Source organism: Sander vitreus, chromosome 2 (genome assembly GCF_031162955.1).
Source record: "Sander vitreus isolate 19-12246 chromosome 2, sanVit1, whole genome shotgun sequence".
Lineage (NCBI taxonomy): Eukaryota > Metazoa > Chordata > Actinopteri > Perciformes > Percidae > Sander > Sander vitreus.
Window position 1 is genome coordinate 14,868,237 of NC_135856.1, and position 20,336 is coordinate 14,888,572.

The window sequence follows — 20,336 nt, forward strand, 5'->3', positions numbered from 1 at the left end:
CCCGTAATTCTATTTTCTTCTTCATTGCTAAATATAGGGCCGTACACATGACCCTGAATCCCCATGTGCATTTTAATTTGCTTGAATTTGCGCGTATGACCTTTCTTCCTCCCTTTCTTATGTTTACAAGATCACCGTGGCTTCCCAGTCGTCATCTATCTGTCCATCTCTCACCATACCGCTCTTCCAACCCTCAGCTCTACTCCCATGCGACTGTAGCACAGTCTCATACAAATAAACACTGGACAACCAAATACCCCTCTAACATCTGTGAGACACGTGGCCCAGTAACATCACTACTCTGACTGCTTGGTTCTCACAGGAACGATGGCACAACAGCATCGCTTTTAGGAAGTAGCCAAGTTAGGTTTAGGATTTTAAAAGGCTATGTTGTTTGTACTAGTGGACGTTGCTGGGAAAAGCAAACTGTTTGATTTCCCAAGATTATTATTTGATATCTTATTTGATAGCTTGGAGCAGAAAAAGGAAAGATCTAGAGCTTAGTCAAACCCGAGACTTTATATTTACATAGCGTTACATTGAGCTGCCAGAACTTCAAAGACTTGTGTTGAGAGAAATGCTTTCATTGTTCATTGAGCCACACACTATTTCTTACATGTGGAAAGTTAGATGTTCACTTTTTTTGAAGTAGCCAATAGCCGTGCAGGTTGTACTCTCTGAAACATTGAAGCATTGTTTGGATTAATACTCCTGCCCACTGGTGTGTCAGAGGGATAACTTTCTTCCTCTGTGACTTTGACTGTACTGACTCTCTGAATTCAAGATTCCGATATGTGATAATCCTTTCACTCCCTTCTTTTTTATCCTTCTCTCTCAGCAGGAGTATTATGTGTATTTTATGCCTTTTAAAAATACCCTGATTGGGCCACAGCCCTATTTCACATGGGTTCTCATTAGATTCACTCTGGCTATTTCTTGAGCTGTGTTTTTAGGCAAGACTGTACATTTTTCTACTGTATTCAAGGGGCTGTTCATCCTTTTATATACAGTAATTCACTATTCTACACAATATGCATGTATGGTCCTCTAACTTTAAAGGTAAGGAGGATATAAGTCAAGTAAGAAAAATGTATTCCTTATTTATCTTCCTTTTTCCTGTCTGTCTCTGTCCAGGATGATCGTATGCAACCAGGTGATGAAGTTCATCCTTGACCGGATAGACAAAGATGAGAGGCAGGCAGCCAAGAGGAGGAAGAAAGAGGAGGTGGTGGAGGCAAAGAGGAGGTTGGCCAACGCCAGCAAGCTCTCCTCGCTCCTTTACAGACACAAAGAGAGCCTCAAGATGGAGATCCTGAAGAAGCGGGCGCTTCTCGACAAGGAGCTGCAGCTGGAGGCCCAGGTATGAAGGCAGGGAGGGAAGGACAAAATAGTGTCCTTTCAAACATCCAATGTAAACTTTTTCAAAACAAAGAGGTACATACAAAATTAAGAAAATGGCCTCAAGAATGCATAAAGCTTTACACACTCAGCATGCAGTTTAAAACATAATTATAAAGAGGTGTGACAAATGGCATTGGAAACACCTTTATCCCTTAAAAACATTATTAATCATAAAGACAATATCTGAATTCAGTGTTCTCCAACCATTTTGACCACTTCTGTCCTGACATTACACTCCTCAGGAGGAGCTAAAGAGGGACCTGTTGCGGATGCGGAGGGAGAAGGAGAGGGCTCAGGCTGCAGCCCAGCAGGCGGCCCAGGCCGCCGCCGCGGCCGCCGCCCACAACCAACAGCAGCTTACTCTGGCACAAACGCATGGCATCACCTCGCAACACCACCTCACCACGGGCATCACCTCCACACACAAGAGGAAACGGGAGGAGGAGAGGGATACTACGACATCAGCCAAGTCCAAGAAGAAGAAGATGATATCGACAACGAGCACCAAGGAGAGCAAAAAGGACACCAAGCTCTACTGCGTCTGCAAGACACCCTACGACGAGACCAAGTATGATGAAGCTCTCTGGAGTACTCTAATTTAAATACTATATTACCCAGGGGCAGGCATGGTAGTGGTAGGCACAATAAAACACTGTTATAAATAAAGAATTCCCCAAAAAAGTAGAATCTAATGGTAACCTTTTATAACTTTTCCATCAACCTTCGTAGGAACTCAGAAACTTAACCTGCATTTCAACTTCCAGTTTTGGTTGCTGCCTCCCAAAAAGTCCCAGCTCCTCGAGGTTCCAATGGTCCAGAAACTATAAGGGTAGAGTTTACGGTACTGAACTTGCTGACTGGTCAAACGCAAGCCTCCAGACTGCAGCAACAAGTGTAGAGCATTCATTCAGCCTGTGAGCAAGCACTGGTTGTAGAATCAATATTAGGACGAGGGATGGAATTTCGTTTAAAGTTGATGCTTAAACGTCAGTTGTGCAGCCGACTTCCATACGAGTAAAAATGTACTAAAGTGGAAAAGCAACATGTTAAAAAAAAAAAGTTTGGTATATGTTTTGGCATACTGTAAACTAGTGTGTCTCCTGCGAGACATTAGTGACAACACCTTTGTATCTCTAAAGGTTCTACATTGGCTGCGACCTGTGTACCAACTGGTATCACGGAGACTGTGTGGGCATCACAGAGAAGGAGGCCAAGAAGATGGACGACTACATCTGTGTGGAGTGTAAACGGGGCCAGGAGGGCAGCACAGAGGAGCTGTTCTGCATCTGTCAGACGCCATACGACGAGTCCCAGTAAGGAGCTGCAGTAGTGTGTTTGGCAAACGCAACTGTGAACAATCATTGTTGGTGCTTTAAATGCAAAACTGGGTTGAGGCATAATAGAAGAGCTATATTGGGAAAATGTACAATCTCTCCAAGATCTAGCCTGCTGTTCCCAAGTGCTTGGGTTGCCTTACAAGTTAATCTGATCAGAAATCATAAAGAAGGGATTAAATGTGAAAAAGTAATGTTATGTTTTTTTGCTTTACTTAACCAATGTTGTTGCTTCGAGGAAATCACATTTAGGTCTCTGTTTTGCCACACTAACCTTACTACATGTTATCATCATCTCTGCTCTATTTATTTATTCATGAAGCACATGGAAATACAATGCAAATGGCCCTTCATTACAAGTAAAAATACGTCTTGCCTTTCCAGGTTCTACATCGGCTGTGACCGGTGTCAGAACTGGTACCACGGTCGCTGTGTGGGCATCCTGCAGAGCGAGGCCAACCACATCGACGAATACGTGTGCCCACAATGTCAGTCGACGGAGGACGCCATGACGGTCTTCACGCCGCTTACGGACAAAGACTACGAGGGCCTGCGGAGAATCCTGCGTTCCTTACAGGTAAACAGATTTATTTTCGCTGCACAAACACACATGCTTCCAGTGTACTGTATACAGTGATGTATATACAATGTTTGTACTACAGCCAAGCTCGCTAATTTCACTTACCTGGCATCTCAATGAGTGCTCTAGTACTTTTTTTTTCATATACACTGGTAAAAGTTAACCCTATAAATACAGCAAAATTCTACTCTGCAAACCAAAGTGATGGGTAAACTGAATTTCGGGGAGGTTTACTCTTCTACATTGCATTTACCGTACAGGTACATGAACGCGGTCAGCAGTAGCTGAAGCAGCAGCAGCACTGTAATTACAAGAAATAGACGGAACGCTAACATAGTTCGTCGTCACCCCACTGCAGTGTAAGCGCAGCAAACAAAAGTCTCTGTGTCTGTCTTATCTGATGGGTTCGGCTCCCCAGAGCGTTACTTGGACAGCTGCCTGGTCTCAGCATTTTCTGTAGCTTTTCTTCTCTCTTCCTCCTCCTACCTCTTCTCCTCTCGTTTTCTCCTCCTCTCTCCAGTGTATGTGTGAGAGAGGGAGAGAGATGGAAGTGTGGAAGAAGGTAAGAGAGAACATCTGTGTTGACCCACCTGCTTCCAGTGTCATTTTCATGGTGCCGTTTGTTTTTCGTAATTTTTTTCAGCTTTTTTTTTTTTTTCTTTCTCTATCTCTCTCTCACGGCCCCTCCCTCCTCTGCAGGCACATAAAATGGCATGGCCGTTCCTGGAACCAGTGGACCCAAACGACGCCCCGGACTACTACAGGGTTATCAAGGAACCTATGGGTGAGATGAAATGTATAAATAATAATAAATAAAATGTGTAAAAGCACACAAACATAATAGTGATTCTTACAACAAGGTCTGTAATTTAATGTTTCCCAGCGGCTGTACTCGGGGGGAATTAGCCTCCAGTCCCATTTAGCTCAGCAGCTACTCTGGACCCAAGCATTTTCTGTGGTCTTCATGCTATGGAAGGCCTGTAATTGTGCACATATCCTTACCTTTCTGCATTCCCCTCCTTTTCTCACGAGTATTATCACTTACCTGCTTTGGAAAGCATTTGCCATTGTTTCCCATTGATAGCCTTTGGGAATAAAATGCATATTAATGAGGAAAATCTAGAAACTAATTACAATTCTTAAGTGCCATACAAATGTTGTATGTTTTAGTTCATTTAAGATAAGATAAACCTTTATTGTCATTGCACAGAGTCCCATACAATGAAATTGTGAGTGGGTGTCCACAACTAATGTGCATTAGAGATGTAAAAAAACAAACAGTAATAGACAATAAATATCTACAAAAATTGCCATTAGCTGGTGAGGCTGGTTTTCCACAGCATACCATTAGTTTATAAGGCTGATTAATGTGCTTTTCCTGCCTTGGTTTTCATCTATGGTCGCCTTCATTTTTTTGTCTGTGCTGCAATTTTGGTAAAAGTCATGTATCAAGGTAAAATACCAAATATTTGCTGGTTCAGTCTTCTGGAATGTAAGAATGTTGCTCTTCTTTCTTTTGTATCATTATTAACTGAATATCTTTGCATTTTGGACTGTTGGTTGAGCAAAATGACCTTATTCATTAATCACCTATTTTTGACATTTTACAGACATGATAAATGATTAAATGGATTTATTGATAATAAAAATAGTTGATAATGTTTCAGCCCTGGGTTATATCATACAACATAATGCACAGTATTATAGGTAACTATTAAAAGAAAGCAGTGGTCCATGCTTTCTGAATGCTGAGCTCTTCAAACTTATTTAAAACCTATCTTTTGTGGAGTGGCTTTACAATGTGGACATTCTTTTAGTGTTGCACTTTGTGGCTTTGTTATGTCGGAAAATATTAAAAACCGTGACTCATGAATCAGCAGATTACCAAAACTAGGAGCAATCCCCATTCGGAAGATAAAATTGCCTCAGTAGTGCTGTTTGCATTTCCTAATTGCTTCAGGTTACTGGAAGCAACACCCAGTCTCTATATCTTAAACACTGAAACACAGCCACAAGGAGGCCAGCAGGGAGGAAGCCCTCCAACTCAGATCAAACCGGCCATGTAAATGGGGACTTGCGTCAGCAGGGCCTTTTTGAACTTCCACACAAACAAACCGTTAATGAGCTGGTCCGGGTCTGCCGGGCTCCCTGTGGAAAGGGACCAGCCCCACACTTAGCTCCTGTTGGTCCGGTCCTGGAAACTCTAGTCCTCCCCTCTCCCTTCCACTGCAAAAAAAAAACCTTGTTGGTTTTCATAAAAAAGAGCATTTGGCTGGTGTAGCTGCAGCCGTTAGTAGTTTTTGGAGGGTTTTAGGATGAAATCTGATGATGGAGAAGAAGGAGGTCTTTGATATTGACCATGAGTTTGTAAGCCCCTGGCCAGCTGGGTGGGGGTTAAGGAGGTTAAGGGGGGGGGCGGGATATGTTTGTTTAAAACGCAGGCCCGGGGACGCCGTGCAGAGCGTCTGAAGCTTTGGCTGTTACCAGTTAGCTTCCTCGCTAACTCAAGCTTTTTTTTTTTCTAACTTGATTTAACCAGGTTAGTAACGCTGAAAGTTCTTTTTTTTTTATGGGAGACCTAGACTTTTTACTAATTTGATGCTCGGATAATGACGCTCTCCTCAGGAATGACAAATCGGTCAGATCTCAGTAACTGATCTGGAAGGCTGACTAGATCGAGGTTAAAGCTGGCAGAGGTTTTGGATTTTTGCTGTCACATATAAAGTGATGAACTGTGCTCCCAGGAAACCCATTTGAATGTCTGTCAAACACATGACACATAAGCTTCAATTACTTTGAAGTAGGCGTGCTGATTTGTGGAACAAAGTCGATTTAGAAAAGCCAGATATTTATCTGCCGCTTCCGCTTATGTGATGTTTGTCTCCGGCAAGAGTTCACACTTAAATGAGTAGGGTCTTTTATTCATTTCTATTAAATACTGTTTATACAATCATTAACCAAATATATTTTTTGAATCCCCTTTTATTTAGACCTTTCCACTATGGAGGAGAGGATACAGAAGCGCGAATACATCAAGTTGACAGAGTTTGTGGCGGACATGACCAAAATCTTCGACAACTGCCGCTACTACAACCCCAGTGACTCGCCCTTCTACCAGTGTGCTGAGGTTCTGGAGACCTTCTTTGTCCAGAAACTCAAAGGGTTCAAAGCCAGCAGGTAAGATGGGGATAATGATAATGATCAGCACTGATGAGGGGAGAAAAAAAAGAAATATGTCAGCAGGTGACTTTGAGAACAGCAAGGCAGTGTAAGCCCCTGGGTCAGAGAATGAAGTGTCCTTAAGAAAGAGACATAAGTCATTAGCAGTTCCAGATGTGCTGCTGGTTAGCTGACTCCGGCCTCCTTGGAGTTTGAGTGGAAGTACACTTTCTCCAATGAGAGCAGTACAATTTGTCGGACGCTTGTGTAGTTCATTGACTCCTTCTCTTTCATTTCCTGGGTCACCATCTAGTGCTGCCTCTAAACATTTAATTTAAATCATATTGTTTTTTTGTCATTTGGAGTCGTGACTGAATGCTCATAAAACAAGCGAGCTTCTTCTGTCTTCGGAACAAGTCCGCATAAGACACCGACACGGTTAAATCTCCACAAATTCATTTTAAGTGATTGGTTACACTTTACTTGAAGGTCTCTACATAAGCGTGACATGACACTGTCATGAACGTGTCATAAACGTTTATAAACAAGTCATAAACGTTTATGACGTCACGCTTCTGTCATTAAGTGTCATTCGGTTTATTGTCATGACAAGTTATGGTTAGGGTTAGAGTTATGGTTAGGGTTAGGTTTCATGTGTCCATGACAGTGTCATGTCACTCTTATGTAGATACCTTCAAGTAAAGTGCTACCGAATGATTTATATAATACTTTGGATTATTTTAAAAGTTGTTTGGGCCTCTACAAGGGATGCATGCCTTTCCCTACCCTCCATACTTTTTCTGTGGGCTGTATGAGCTTTCACTCACCCCCTTGATCCTCTACAGTTTCATGTTGGTAGTATCTTCATTCACTTTTACTTTTTCACCAAACAGTTGGTAGCATATAGACTGGGAAGTACAGAAAATGACTTCATCAATCAGGGCTCTTCAGGTTCCAACTGAGAACCAAAGCTTTATATCATCTGTAATGTTTGACCCTGTTCTTTATTGATGCTCTTACTGCTGTTCCAGCATATACTGTCATGTATGAAAGCAGCAAATAAGCTCTAATAACTCCACCTCTAAACTCACCTCACTGCATTGCCCTCACTGTGTGATGTGATTGCTTAAGGTGGATGTACACTACAAGATTTTAGCTAGGAGCAGGTTGATTCATATTTACATACAATACTTGTTGTTTATATGCCTTTGCTGTTCTACTTTGTACTTAATGTGGTTATTTACTGAAGAACAAGCTGAACATGTCATGTGAAGTTTAAGTAGTTCAGTAAATCTTGTGGTTTGCATCCAGCTATGTGCCTTAAACGGTGATGTGCCTCACCCGCATGTATTTACACCATCCATTCCCTCTCTCTCTCTCTCTCTCTCTCTCTCTCTCTCTCTCTCGCAGATTGTGATGTCAAACTCCTGAGTGCTGGGGTCACTCTTTACTTGTTTAAAACAGCGTTAAAAACTTTGTAAGAAAGTGCATATATGAAGCCACACTGTAGGTGTGATCCTTTTTTTTTATTTTAGAAGCAAAGGAAAGAAAAAAAGTTTCTACTGTCTAATAATGGCAGCCATGTTGGTAACACAAAGCATTCAAGGGAAAATGTATTTTCTTACACTTTTTGCAACAGATGACCGATATTTTGTTTATGTTTGAGTTGGATATAGGACAACATATATGGTTTGTCATTCTCTTTCTTGAGATTGTTTTGAAAAACAAAAAGCTATTGATTTTGATTGTAAAATCTGTCTTCAGTTCCACACACAGATAACTTATCTTTTATCTTTTTGTTTATGGAATTAGTCATAACATGCTGCAGCAGAACATTTTTACCTCATTTCTTAGCCGAGAATAAAAAAAAAAGCATGCAACATTTACTAGTTTCTTTTTATTGGCTGTACCCATGTATAATGTTATTTTATGTGCATATTATATCTTTTTGTGAAGGACTATTTTTATGTTCTAAAGGAAATAATGGTAGGACCTGTAAAGATAGATTGGAGGAAAATGTAGTTTAGCTTCTCTGTTCTAAATATGGCAAGCTTGACAGTCTCCAGTTTAAAAACAAAAGTCCTTGTACATACACTGTTTGGCCGACATCGTATCATACACTTCAATAACATTTCACCAACATGGCTGCTTGGTCTTTGTCAAAAGTGTCTGACCCACTGGCAACCAATTCATGTTTTTATTTTTTTTGTTTTTTGTATTTCCCCTAGTGCATATTTTTGTCATATTGTAAAGATTTTAATAAAAAAGGAAACAAGACTTTTTCCAACTGTTTTCTTCCTCCTTTCTTTGCCTGTCTCTGTAGGTCTCATAACAACAAACTACAATCAGCTGCATCTTAGCTCCCTCCTAAAATCCAAGTGTCAAAAAGACAAGCCTTGTGGTTCCCTCTGAATGATTAAGCCCCGTGGTCCAAGTCAGGCTGCATCTGAACCGGAGCCCTCTCTGCAGGAGAGCACGCTCCCAGCTGAAAATCAGCTCGCACTGGTGACAAAAGCGCCCAACCTCCGACACCTCCATTGCAGTGCTAAGTGGAGAGATGAGCCCCTTTTCTTTTAAAGTGTCACTGGGACGTAATGGCAAAGAAGTCCCACCTTCAGACCAGGGCCAGGATGGCTATGCACTGTCTGGCAGCCTGCTTCATCCCAACCAGCCATTCCTGCCAGCGCATCCCACCAATGAGAAGAAAGATCTAGATGGGGAAACGCAGAAAAAGTTGATAAGTTGGCTGGTTGGATGTTCAGTGGCAGTCTGTCACGTCAGCAGTGGACTGTTGTGTTCGTACTGTAGCTGATCACTATTTTTGTGTATCCTCTATAGCAAAGTGTCAGCTTTGATCTTTCCACCCAGGGGTGCATTTTAATGTTTGTTGAAACATCCCAATAAAGCCTAGTCCCTGCCTTACATGGAAATGTCCACAAGGTCAAAGTGAAAATGCTTCACATGTGGCAAAAGGCAGGCATCACAACCATGTACAGTACCTTGGAGTTCATTCTCATATTTAACGACTGTATGCCCCAAACCAGCATTTTATTGGTCCCCCACCAGTAAAACATAACCCCATTGAAGCCGATCAGTTTCAGATCCACTTTGTGCAGCCAATCTCATCTTCCATGTTTCACATCTAACTCCACTGCACCCTGTTATTTTGACTAAACCCTCAGTTGTGTAGCCCTGCACAAAGCTTGAAGCAGCCTCATAAAACCCACACGGTGGCACATTCGCATTCAGTAGTACATTTCACTGTACATTCCCTGTCGCTGTAGCCTGATGCTGAGATGCTCCGTTTGCAATCGAAGCTAGATTTCTGAAAACTAGTCAGAAGGTGAGTTTTTCTGTTGGATTTAAATCACCACATATGGGCCTAGACAGCACTCTCTCTCTCAAGTAATTCAATGGCTATTTATTTCGTCTGAGGGCTGTTGTGTTAATTTCCAGCAGGAAATGCCCAGAACCGGCCATCCCACCACACCCTGCTCCTCTTTTGACCTTTTACCATATTGTGTTCTTCTAAAATGCAAGTTAATAATGTTAACTAGCTCTGTTCTCCTTTTAAACTTGATCATTTGGAGGTCAAGTAGTGAGGAAGCACGACTGTTAGGCCTTCAGGGAAGGTGAAACTTGTACAAGGCTTAACTAACCCACATGTACTGTACCTCCCTCCATACACACACGCACACACTGTCTCGTCAAAAGCTCTGTTTCTGTCAGTGGCTGAGTCTCTAAGGCTCTCCCCCCTTATCTATCAGCCACTTCTTCCAACATATTTCATTGAGGTTGACAGGTTGGCTCACATATGTCTCTCAACTCGCCCTCAAAGCATGGTTAAGTAATTGGATAATGGACTTTTCCACTCAGCATCAACTCAGTTATGTTGCGGTCTGCTGCAGTATGTCTGGGAATAAACTTTGAGTGGGGACTCGGGAGTCTTTGTACCGTGGGGTTTGTATGAAAATTTTATAGCTACATTTTTATCATATTTGGGAACATTTTTGTAATCTGTAATTATCAGTTTTGTAGGAGGGGAGCAGTCATAATACATGGTTGTCTTTAGTTGTTATAAAATAAATAAAAAAAAAAAGGCAAATGTTTTGGTTTCAATCAGTTTTTTGTGTGTATTTGCAGAGTTGAGAGATAATGTAGCTGCCTATCTTCTTTACTGTGTTTGTGTGTCTTTCACACAAATGTCCGTGACTTTGTAATCAGATGATGATGTGTTTCATCCACTGTTTGAAACCTCTATTGTATATTATGGCTGTCCAAATATGTAGAGATAAAAGATTTTTAGAGCAGTAGAAACTTTTATTTTTCACTCTTTGAACCAGCAACTAAGCCCGCCTGTATATTTTAACTGTCTATTTTTTTCTCTTTAATTGAAGTGAACTCTACATTTTAGAAGAAATGGCTCTTTATATTAAAAGTGCTGCATATTGTGAGCATAAGGGTTTTGAATGGGTGAGAGTGACATAGTTAACTCTTGTAAAGAGTTTTTTTTTGTAAGAAACCAACCAGTTCAACATAACTTCTACAGTATATTGACATTGCATTTCTTGTATTATTTATTCATATCAATGAAAAGTTCTCCGTTTTTTTAGTAATATTGAGGAAACGTAACTGCAGATAAAAAAAAAAAGAACTCTATGTTTTTAACTGATTGTGGCAACTCTGAAGAGATTCTCTTTTGTACTTGATAGGACATTTCATCCTAGATAATAAAGTAATGTTTTTGACACCAGCTTTCGAAAGAGTTGTGTTTTCTTTGATTGACAGACAGGTGCCTGACCCTGCAGAGCTCTAAAAGGGATCACAAGAACCTTGAATTGGCTTCTGGATTTGATGGGGAGGCAGTGTACACAAATCAAGATCGGTGTCTCGTGAGACCTTTTGGAGGACCTGGTCAAAAGCTTAGCAACGGCATTTTGGACCACTTGTAAGTGATTCAGGGATGTTTTGCTAAAGCAAGTGAAGAGGGAGTTACATTTGCTGAGACAGGATGGAATGAATGCATGAATAATATCTCCATCTCAATGGGCCTATGCCTCACAATGTTCCTTAGCTGGAAAAAACAAGAATGACTCAAACGCAAGATATTGGTCAAGAGTAAGTGCCTGGTCCATAGTGATACTTAGAAACCGAGACCTTCCATTTCCTTAGGGACAAGGCTGGGTGTGGCAGCAATAACATTTCAGCGGTGTTGAAGAAATGATCTGCCATCTATTTTTTATAGAGTTTAGGTAGTTGGGTGGTAACTATGAGGCTTAAAGTGAGATGTATAATTGAACATTGTCTGCATAGCAGTGATAGGAGATATCTAAAATGACGTATTATGGGCATCCCTGTGGCTTAGGGGTTAAGACCCTGGGGACTTGTTGCAACTCTCTCTCATTTCATGTTGACTCTACTACTTCTCTTTACATTTTTTTAAACATCAAAAGTGCCCCAAAAAATGACTTATCTGCCCAAGGAGAAGCATATACAAGGCAAACTCCTGAGTTAACATCTAGTTGTATGGCCATATACATACATAGATATTAGATAGATGTTTATGTATATATTAATATATGTATATATTAAGCAATGTAAGCCTATATATGTCATGTGCTTATATGGTGTATTTTATGTAAATAAATCTGCGCTTGATCAAGTAATGACAAACTAATTACTATCTAATACAGACACAATGCACAGAGACTGGGAGAAACAGAGGGCTCAGTTGAACCCACAGCTCATTATTCCCCAGGGGGCCTTTAGTGAGTTAATCCAGTCCTCAGTCTTCTTAACGCTTGTCAATTATCTGGAGCTTTAACTGAAAAGTGTACATACTTGTGATCGCTGAAGGACAAGGTCATGACTTCCAACACACTCACACACGATCTTCCTGTGATCAAATTATCAGCAAGACGCGTAAAAGCTACCTCCGAGGTTGACCTTTAACTCTCCTCTCACACCCTTCTCCCCCACCTCCCTCCCTCTCTTAACTCCCCACTCAAACCGCTAAATGAATCCAGAGGTTCGCATGGACGCCGCGAGCACCGCAGATGGCCACAAGCCCCAAGTGGTTTCAATCCACCACCCTTGTCTCTTTCTCTCACTCCCCCCTTGTGGCTTGAGGGCAATCACACAGGAAGCAACTTTGAGATATTCCCACCTCCCTCTCCTCGCTCTCCGCTTTTTTCTCCCTCCCTCTCCTTTACATCCTCTGCGATGAGGAATGTCCTCCCGCTGCGATAGTAGCCAAGATGTGGAGCAGGCTCCTGTTTCCTGCCCGCCTGCATCTGTTCCCTCCAGCGCTGATCCCAGATAGAGGCTTCCTCGAGCCTGGGAACTGACCGGCCGAGCTGACAGACAGACAGAGGGCGAGAAAAGAGGCTTAGCCCTGGCTGCCTTGACGTCCAAGTTCCCAAGTCAGTCTCTCTTCCCGGAGGCCAGACAGAGACCATGGTTGTTAAACTCTAATTAGAGTGTCTTACTTTTGGGGCTCCTTCCCTGCAAGCACTGGGAAGGATAATGAGGATCAATGTTTCAGTCAGTGGGTAGATATATGTGATGGCATGAGTGGAGGGGTGGTTTAAAGACAAATAAATTCCTCACGGGGTCATTGAGTACAAAACAAATACACATTTTTATTGGGTTCATGTATAGTAAAGCATTGTAAGCATTCAGTGCAAGTTTTCCCTGTCATGAGCTCAGAGTAGTACTGCAATCAAGCCAGGGATTTCTGATTAAATAAGAAGCTATCCCTTTAGAGAGACAGACCCAACCCCTCTTCTCCTGCTTCAATCCTGTCCCTGTCATTTTACATAATCTTTATTTCTCCTCCATCTTGCCCCTTGTCTCTCTCTCTCTTTCGCTGATCCTGCCTTAATACTTTAAATCCCCCCCTTTTTGAGCTTTGGCTCTCCCACAGGAGGACGTGGTTGTGTGTAAGCAAGAAAACAAGAGCCATCCCAAAGAGGAGCTGTCACAGAGGCACTTTTTCCAGAGTCATGTGTCCAGGTGCGGAGAGGATCAGATTCCTGCGATTAGATATATGGCTTATTCCCTACAACAACACACCCCTTCCTCATTCAGCAAGGCCCCTTTTGATGTCCCAGTCTACTCTGGCAGATATTTCATCGTGGACACATAATTAAAGTTAGAAAAATAAGCTGCTCTCATGACAAGCAAAGGCCCTGTGCTCTCTCTCCCTTTTTCTCCCTCCTCCTCCACTGGGGTTTGTCGCTGCTTTTTCAGGCCCTTCATTCCCTCCCTTTGGACCATGTTACAATAATAGTGCATTTCCTGCTTACCAATAACAACCACAGTGACAACATGCATGGGATCAAGTGTTACAAAACAATATTTGGTGCAATACAACATTTTGCATTCATATAAATTTAGAAGCATCATCGATTGATCAAAGGAATCAACATGATTAAAATGTTGGATTTTTGCAAAATGAGATCCACGGTTTCTACAGGTCCTAAAATGCACTAACCAACAGCCATTTTTTATTTATTTAAAAAAAAAAGGATGTTTGTATGAAAAAAAAACGTTTCTCTACAATATTGTGTAAAAAGGTTGTTTTCTGGTATTTCATTGTTTAATATGGGAGCATGCTTAGAAAAACTACTGCGCCAGCTAGAAAAACAACATTAAACCAATTATCTTATCTGTAGGCATGTTCATATGTGTGCTTGGATTATAGTGGGAATAAAGAGACTGGATCTAACTCTGTTTCTCTCTTAGCACAAATATAGGCTTGCTAAATGCACATAAATAAAACAGTAACATGCCAATGTGACTGCTGATGCAAGATAATTATATACAGTATACCCTTTCTATAAACTAATTTTGTGGCTAAATGTTCTTCAGATGAGCCAAATATCCCTTTAAAAGTGAGCTAATTTTATACCTTTTTAATTTAGAGACTTCATGAACCAGTCATGAATGAATGAGGAGTTTGAGTGGAGTTGTTTTTTTGTTTTGTTTTTAAATAATAGTGGGGACACCCTTGTTTGATGTCCCAAACATAACAAAATGATTGTGGAATATCCATTTAATTAAAGCTGCTTGTGTTTTGTGTTTGTACCAAAGAGCCCACAAGTCAGTACTTCAGGAACTTTACAGAGGAGTAAAAAAGATGAACCAGGATAAAGATACATCATAGCAGTCCATGTGAAAATAAATCCATACCTTCCGCAAAAATGTCTTCTGTCTTGCACAATAATGAGGGGTTAGTTATGATCAGTTCAGGTAAGCTGCAATGTCTCTTCCCCTGCAGTAGGGGGCAATAGTCTTATCTTTGGTTCACCTACACCTGGATCGGGTGGCCTCCAGGGCTTTTTGGTGCCTCCGTTTGTTGAACCTCTTGACGTAGTTGTTGCTTCGCAGGAGGCCGTCTCCGGGCTTCAGTTTACCTCCCAGTAGGTTCAGGAGGTCACTTGGAAGATGGCGCCTCCTGTGGTAGATCTGGCCCATTATAATGTATCTGGTCCCTTGGGAACAAATAGGGGAAATGTTAAAGTGACTGGGAGAAAGTGCACAGTTGAGCAATTGCCATGTTTGCACCAGTGGCGCCCCCAGAAATTTGCCATAGGGGTGTCACCAACAATCTTGGGGTGGCAATACTAATCATCTGATGTGCATAGACTAATACCGGTACTTTTAAAGGGATACTTTGCCGATTTAAACCAGCTCTGTGTCCTCTTTGTGTGGGTGGTGTGTTTAGATCAATGGTGTTTGGCTTCTGTCCGTGGCGCCAGTGCAAGGAGCTCGCGCTCAAGCAGCGGAGGTCTGCAAAAAAACGCTCCGAAACTGCTGGGAGCTCCATGCACTGGCGCCACAGAGGGAAGCCAAACACCATTCATCTAAACACACCACCCACACTGCCATGACACAGAGCTGGATTTAAATCAACAAAATATTGTGCTGATAAAAAAACATGCTGATCTCAGGAAAACTAATTTTATACAAATTTTTATAATAATTCCCACATCCCACACATGAATACTTTGGTGGAAACTTATAATAGACTGCTTAATGGGCTTTGACACTTCTGCATACAGTATATGCCCTAACTTCTGTTTGAAATCAGTTTCATTATTTTTTTACTAAACTAAACAGATTTTCTCATCTGATCCTTTAGTTTTATGAGGCTTCTGAGGGACCCTGCTACACTCACCGAGTTTGATGTCAGGGCATGGCTTGCTGCACTTGTAGGTGTCCAGGACCAGAAGGCGAACTTTGAAGAAAAAGCTGTCTGGCGTCACATAGAGACGACTCATCTTGTAGAAGCCATCACTGCTCACCATCAGTGTGATGAGGCGTATTCCTTTACGCAACACATCGATGTCGTGAACTATCCCATTGACAGCTGTTAAAGAATGAAAAACATCATTTGTCAAAATGCGGGAAATTCATAACATTTTACTTTTGTTTTGTTTACCTTTGACAAATTCTATCTTTGTTTCTCGCTGGGTACTTACCAAACTCACTGTAGCAGTAATACTCTCTCTCCTCCTTCTCCTTCCTGCACTCGTTCATGCAGAAGGCATCATGTGTGAAGTCGGACTCTGTGGCGAAGAAACAGAGGACAGGATGGAGGGATGAAAAGAAGAGAGAGAGTGACTGTCTCCTGCCAAGCCCGTACAGAGCCAGACTCTCATTCCAGCATCATTAGAAAAAGAACAAGGTTGTCATTATAAAATCCAGGTGTTGCATTCCTCCACATGGGACTGGAGGAGGCGGTGTGCGGGATGGGATCACATCCGTGTTACATTTTCCATCTTAATTACAATATTAGGGACATTCTCTCTTGCTTTGCATCCGTTTCATCACAACCTCACTGCACACAAAGGGAAACACTGACAGCCAGATTTGAGGGAAGTGATTGTAATTAGTGGCAGGGGATATTCACTAACTACCAGTGGAAGGGTTCAAATCATCACTGTCATTATCACTCTCTGAGTGAACTTTATGAACTCTGTATGTAGTATCTATCATATTACTATGACGCATTTACACAGAAGTAAAACCATTTCTATGTCTAGGTTATTAATGGGGTATTTTGTAGCCTTTATTAGAAAGGAGTCGGTGGATAGTGACAGGAAATGTAGGAACAGAGATGAGGGATGACATTCAACAAAGGTCCCTGGCCGGACTCAAACCAGCGACATTGCAATGACATGGTCAGCATGTTAAACCCATTGGCCATCCGAATGCACCAACAAATTTGGCGTTTGAGCCCTTTTATCCCTTTTATTTTAAAGGCATTTTGTTAATTTCGTAGTTTTGGCCCTTTTGTGATCAAATGTTACAATAAGCCTCTTTTAACTCGGCAGGAAAAATATTTTACATAAATATTTATATATATCATCATATATCATATATAATTCAGTGACTAATACTAAACTAATATTAAATTAAAATATATTGTAGTTGGTTTTAATCATTTTTCACTGTGATTGTGTAATGTCATATTTTAAAGGTTATTACTGGTTTATATAGCAAATGTTACTACTGTATATCTTTTGTCCTTTTTATTGTAATTTCAACCTGCCTAATGGACTACAGATGGAAATTAGCCCTTGGGCTACAATCTGGCACTTTTACGTGTACTGCTGTACATGTTCATCAAATGTGCATTGTCCTGAAATAATACAATAAAATAAAAATAAAAATAAATACTGTGATATTGAGCGTCAAAGATTTTCCCAGATGGCTAAACTCTTACATCATATCAATCTTTTGAAATATGTAATTCCAAAAGGGGAGTTTTAGAAATGATACAGCTGAAACGCAATACAGTAATATGTAAAGAATCTGAATATGTGGACAACTCAGTAATAATACACAGGTCAACCTCCAAGGTTAGGACAGAACAAATCCTCCCATACCTCGCCTCAGGATGTCGAACTGGTAAAGCAGGCTGGAGGAGCGCCGGTTGAAGACGACAGGCGGGCGGCTGTTGTTCCGGGTCGCTGCACCGATAACTGACTGATAGAGACTGGACTTTCCCGGCCGGTTCTCCTCTGGGTCCAGCCGTCGGTTGGGGAGATCTCTGCGCGGGGAAGGGGCCGGTTGGTGCGGCTGAGCCTGAGGCTGTGTGTGGGGTGGACCCTTGGGTCTGGAGTTGGGGTGTCCTTCTGCTTCACTCTGCTGAGGAGGACTAATGTTGGACTGGGTGTCCTGGTTGATTTTCTGCACAGTGCGGTTGTTGGCAGCAGCAGCAGCAGCAGCAGCAGCAGCTGTAGCTCCTGTCAGTGGGGTTTTGGGAAGCAGACCAGCAACTTCTGCTCTGGTTTTCTCGCTGTTGTGCTCCACCAGACGGTCGCTCTTGGGGCCTTTTTTGCTCTTGTTGTGGGGGCCGTGGTGGCGAGGGATGGGAGCCAGGTCACTGTGCTTTGGCCAGACGGCAGAGGGTAGAGGATGGAGGGTGAATTTGGACTCGCCGGTCTTGCTGCTCTTCTCTAGAAGCTCGTTGATGGGCAGGGAGGGTTCTTTAACCACCATCCAGGTCTGGTTGCTCGGAGCGGGATCCACGAAGCTGGTCTGACCCTTTTCTATCAGGGTGTACAGCTCTGGGTTGACACAAACAAAAAGTTATACTTCAGACATTTCCTTACATTATATATGATAAGGCTATGTTTATGTAATATCAAAGCCTCTCTGGTCCTCCAGTAAGACAACAATGGATTCATTTAATTTACATAATAGGCTAACTGTGGATGTTCCTTGAAGCTTAAGATCCTAAACCATGAATTATTATATATTTCATGGTTTAGGATTTTTCTTTAGCTTAATTAATAAAGTATGACAAATGTTTGTGTTAGTAGGCTACTTCAATTGGAGGTTCATCATAAGTAACATTCATTGTGAGAACTAGCCACTTTCATATACAGTATGACACGACCCAATTAACACAAGTGGGTTGGCTATGTCTAACTGCATAAGAATCTACAGCTCACATTAGATTTTAAAATTAACCAAATCATAAAAGTCCCCAAATCCATCTAAGTTATTATTGATGTAAGGTATTAAGCCTACTCACTTAGCATTTTATCTCAACCACATTAAATAATTGTTTTGGGATGTCATTTTTGTCGTTTTTGTTAAATATTTTGACAAATAACAGAATAGCATTGACGTAATGGATAAATTACACCCCCCCCCCCCAGTGTTGAACAAACACATTACAAATCATGACAGAGTAAGCTGCTGTGAAATTAAACCTGTATACAATGTATAGACTTCACTAAAAAGAAAGGAAATATGGAAAGCAACGAGGAAGGGTGTATGTAGAAGGAGGTCATGTTTTCTCCAACACATAAAAAAACTACAAATACAATAAAGTGCACTCACCATTGACAACATGCTCCTCTGTCTTGTAAAGAGGAAACCCTAGAAACAAGAGAAACAGAATAATTCCCATCATCCTGGATGTTCAGTGTGGACACACTTTAAAGTCTGCTACAGAGAGGGTAATCCTGGGATTTTTATACAAGCTGCTCAGGAATGAGATGGGATGGGGTGGGCAGGGAGATGGTGGGACGTCCCTAACACAGAAGTAAACACTTTGACATGACACTCCTTTCATTCATAAATGGATTCTAAAAAGGCTCCCATTGTTGTTTACAATATAAAAAGGCTAAATGTGGTTCTGTGTAAATATTTTCTGTTGTTTACCAAGTAGGATTTTAGGTAAAAGAGAATAGGTTCACCTTCTGGTAGCCTATCTGGTGTCCAACAGAATGTTCAAAGGCGTCTGTATTGATTGTTTACTTGCTTTGTTTGTTTGTTTTTTTGACACTTAGTTGGACACATTTAAAATATACTCCACTTCAGGGCAAGTGATAGCGACTACTCTAGTAACATTAGCTCGCCTTGATGCGAGGTGGAGGTGACGGTGTACCTGAGTGTATTTAATATCAATGAGTGTTCACTGCCCTCTGGTGGTCACAATGAGGAACTGCAGCAAATCAATACATTTGTCAAATTAGCATCTTCCTGACACTGTGATTCCCATTCATATTCTGAATCAGAATTTTGCCATTAGCAATAACGTCTTAATCATCCAAGGTCAATTTACCACAAGCTATAACTTTGTGAAACAATGGTTTATGCCTCTGTAGAAGCCACAAGTCTGTGTGATATCAACCTTGTTTTAAGGGTACAATACTGTATGCAGTGCTTTCCTTAAAACAATGTATAGAGTAATACATCAGTAATCCCTCTCTATCATCGCTTATGACCCATTAAAAGTGTGTGGAGGTGTCTGTATCTGCAGAGGCCCTTTCTGTTTTCTCTCTTTTATTTTGTGTGCAGGACGATTCTGGGCAATACCAAAGAGCCTAGCCAGTTTTGCACCACATTTTATACATAGTTGCTCTTATTTTTCCATTTTCAACATTTCCATTAAAAACATTTGCATTAGTTATAATAAAAAAAGTAAAGAAAGAGTTGACAGAACATAAACGTGCTTAACTATGTCTTACATGTTCATCTTTGCACGTCGTATTTCTTCTGACGTATTTAAGGCTCAGATCAAGGAGCCCATACTGCGTTGATTGATTAAGCGTTGCTGTCAATAGCATTTAACTCTGGTGTCGTGTCGTCCATAATCACCTGGCTAGAATAATTGTCTAACTGAGTTATTGCCGTTAACGATTTATGGTTTCAATATTTACAAGACATTCATATATTCCATCATCCAAATCTTAGTGAAAATCGACTTATACTTAAGCCCTGAAAAGGAGCTAAATGCGACCCAGATGGGACTCGAACCCACAATCCCCAGCTCCGGAGGCTGATGCCTTATCCATTAGGCCACTGGGTCATTACGTAGTTATATGTGGAAAATAACC

At 41.4% G+C, this 20,336-nt stretch overlaps 2 protein-coding genes and 1 non-coding gene across 9 annotated transcripts in view; 1 reads left to right on the top strand and 2 right to left on the bottom strand.

The window, feature by feature from the left end:
* LOC144536293 (nucleosome-remodeling factor subunit BPTF-like) overlaps positions 1–11,227 on the top strand; it is a 44,588-nt gene extending 33,361 nt beyond the window's left edge. For 4 of the 7 annotated variants that reach the window (XM_078279356.1, XM_078279371.1, XM_078279363.1 and 1 more), the window contains 8 exons: positions 1,135–1,360; positions 1,644–1,969; positions 2,541–2,714; positions 3,120–3,312; positions 3,836–3,877; positions 4,015–4,099; positions 6,306–6,492; positions 8,798–11,227. In XM_078279356.1, coding sequence (XP_078135482.1) covers positions 1,135–1,360; positions 1,644–1,969; positions 2,541–2,714; positions 3,120–3,312; positions 3,836–3,877; positions 4,015–4,099; positions 6,306–6,492; positions 8,798–8,834 — 1,270 coding nt within the window. In that variant the 3' untranslated portion in view covers positions 8,835–11,227. Of the gene's footprint in view, positions 1–1,134; positions 1,361–1,643; positions 1,970–2,540; positions 2,715–3,119; positions 3,313–3,835; positions 3,878–4,014; positions 4,100–6,305; positions 6,493–7,884; positions 8,260–8,797 lie in introns of those variants that run through there. The other 3 variants (XM_078279388.1, XM_078279406.1, XM_078279379.1) reach the window with 2 other exon arrangements.
* A 1,863-nt stretch (positions 11,228–13,090) lies between these two features.
* On the bottom strand, positions 13,091–18,972 carry LOC144536342 (uncharacterized). The gene is made up of 5 exons (XM_078279429.1): positions 18,835–18,972; positions 17,370–18,053; positions 15,960–16,046; positions 15,656–15,847; positions 13,091–14,969 (listed from the first exon to the last, which is right to left on the bottom strand). Exons 1-5 carry the CDS (start codon positions 18,905–18,907, stop codon positions 14,782–14,784), a joined length of 1,224 nt encoding a protein of 407 aa, XP_078135555.1. The 5' UTR covers positions 18,908–18,972; the 3' UTR covers positions 13,091–14,781.
* A 1,263-nt stretch (positions 18,973–20,235) lies between these two features.
* On the bottom strand, positions 20,236–20,308 carry trnar-ccg (transfer RNA arginine (anticodon CCG)). Its single transcript has one exon. It is a non-coding gene; the product is annotated as a tRNA-Arg (tRNA).
* Between the last annotated feature and the right edge of the window lie 28 nt (positions 20,309–20,336).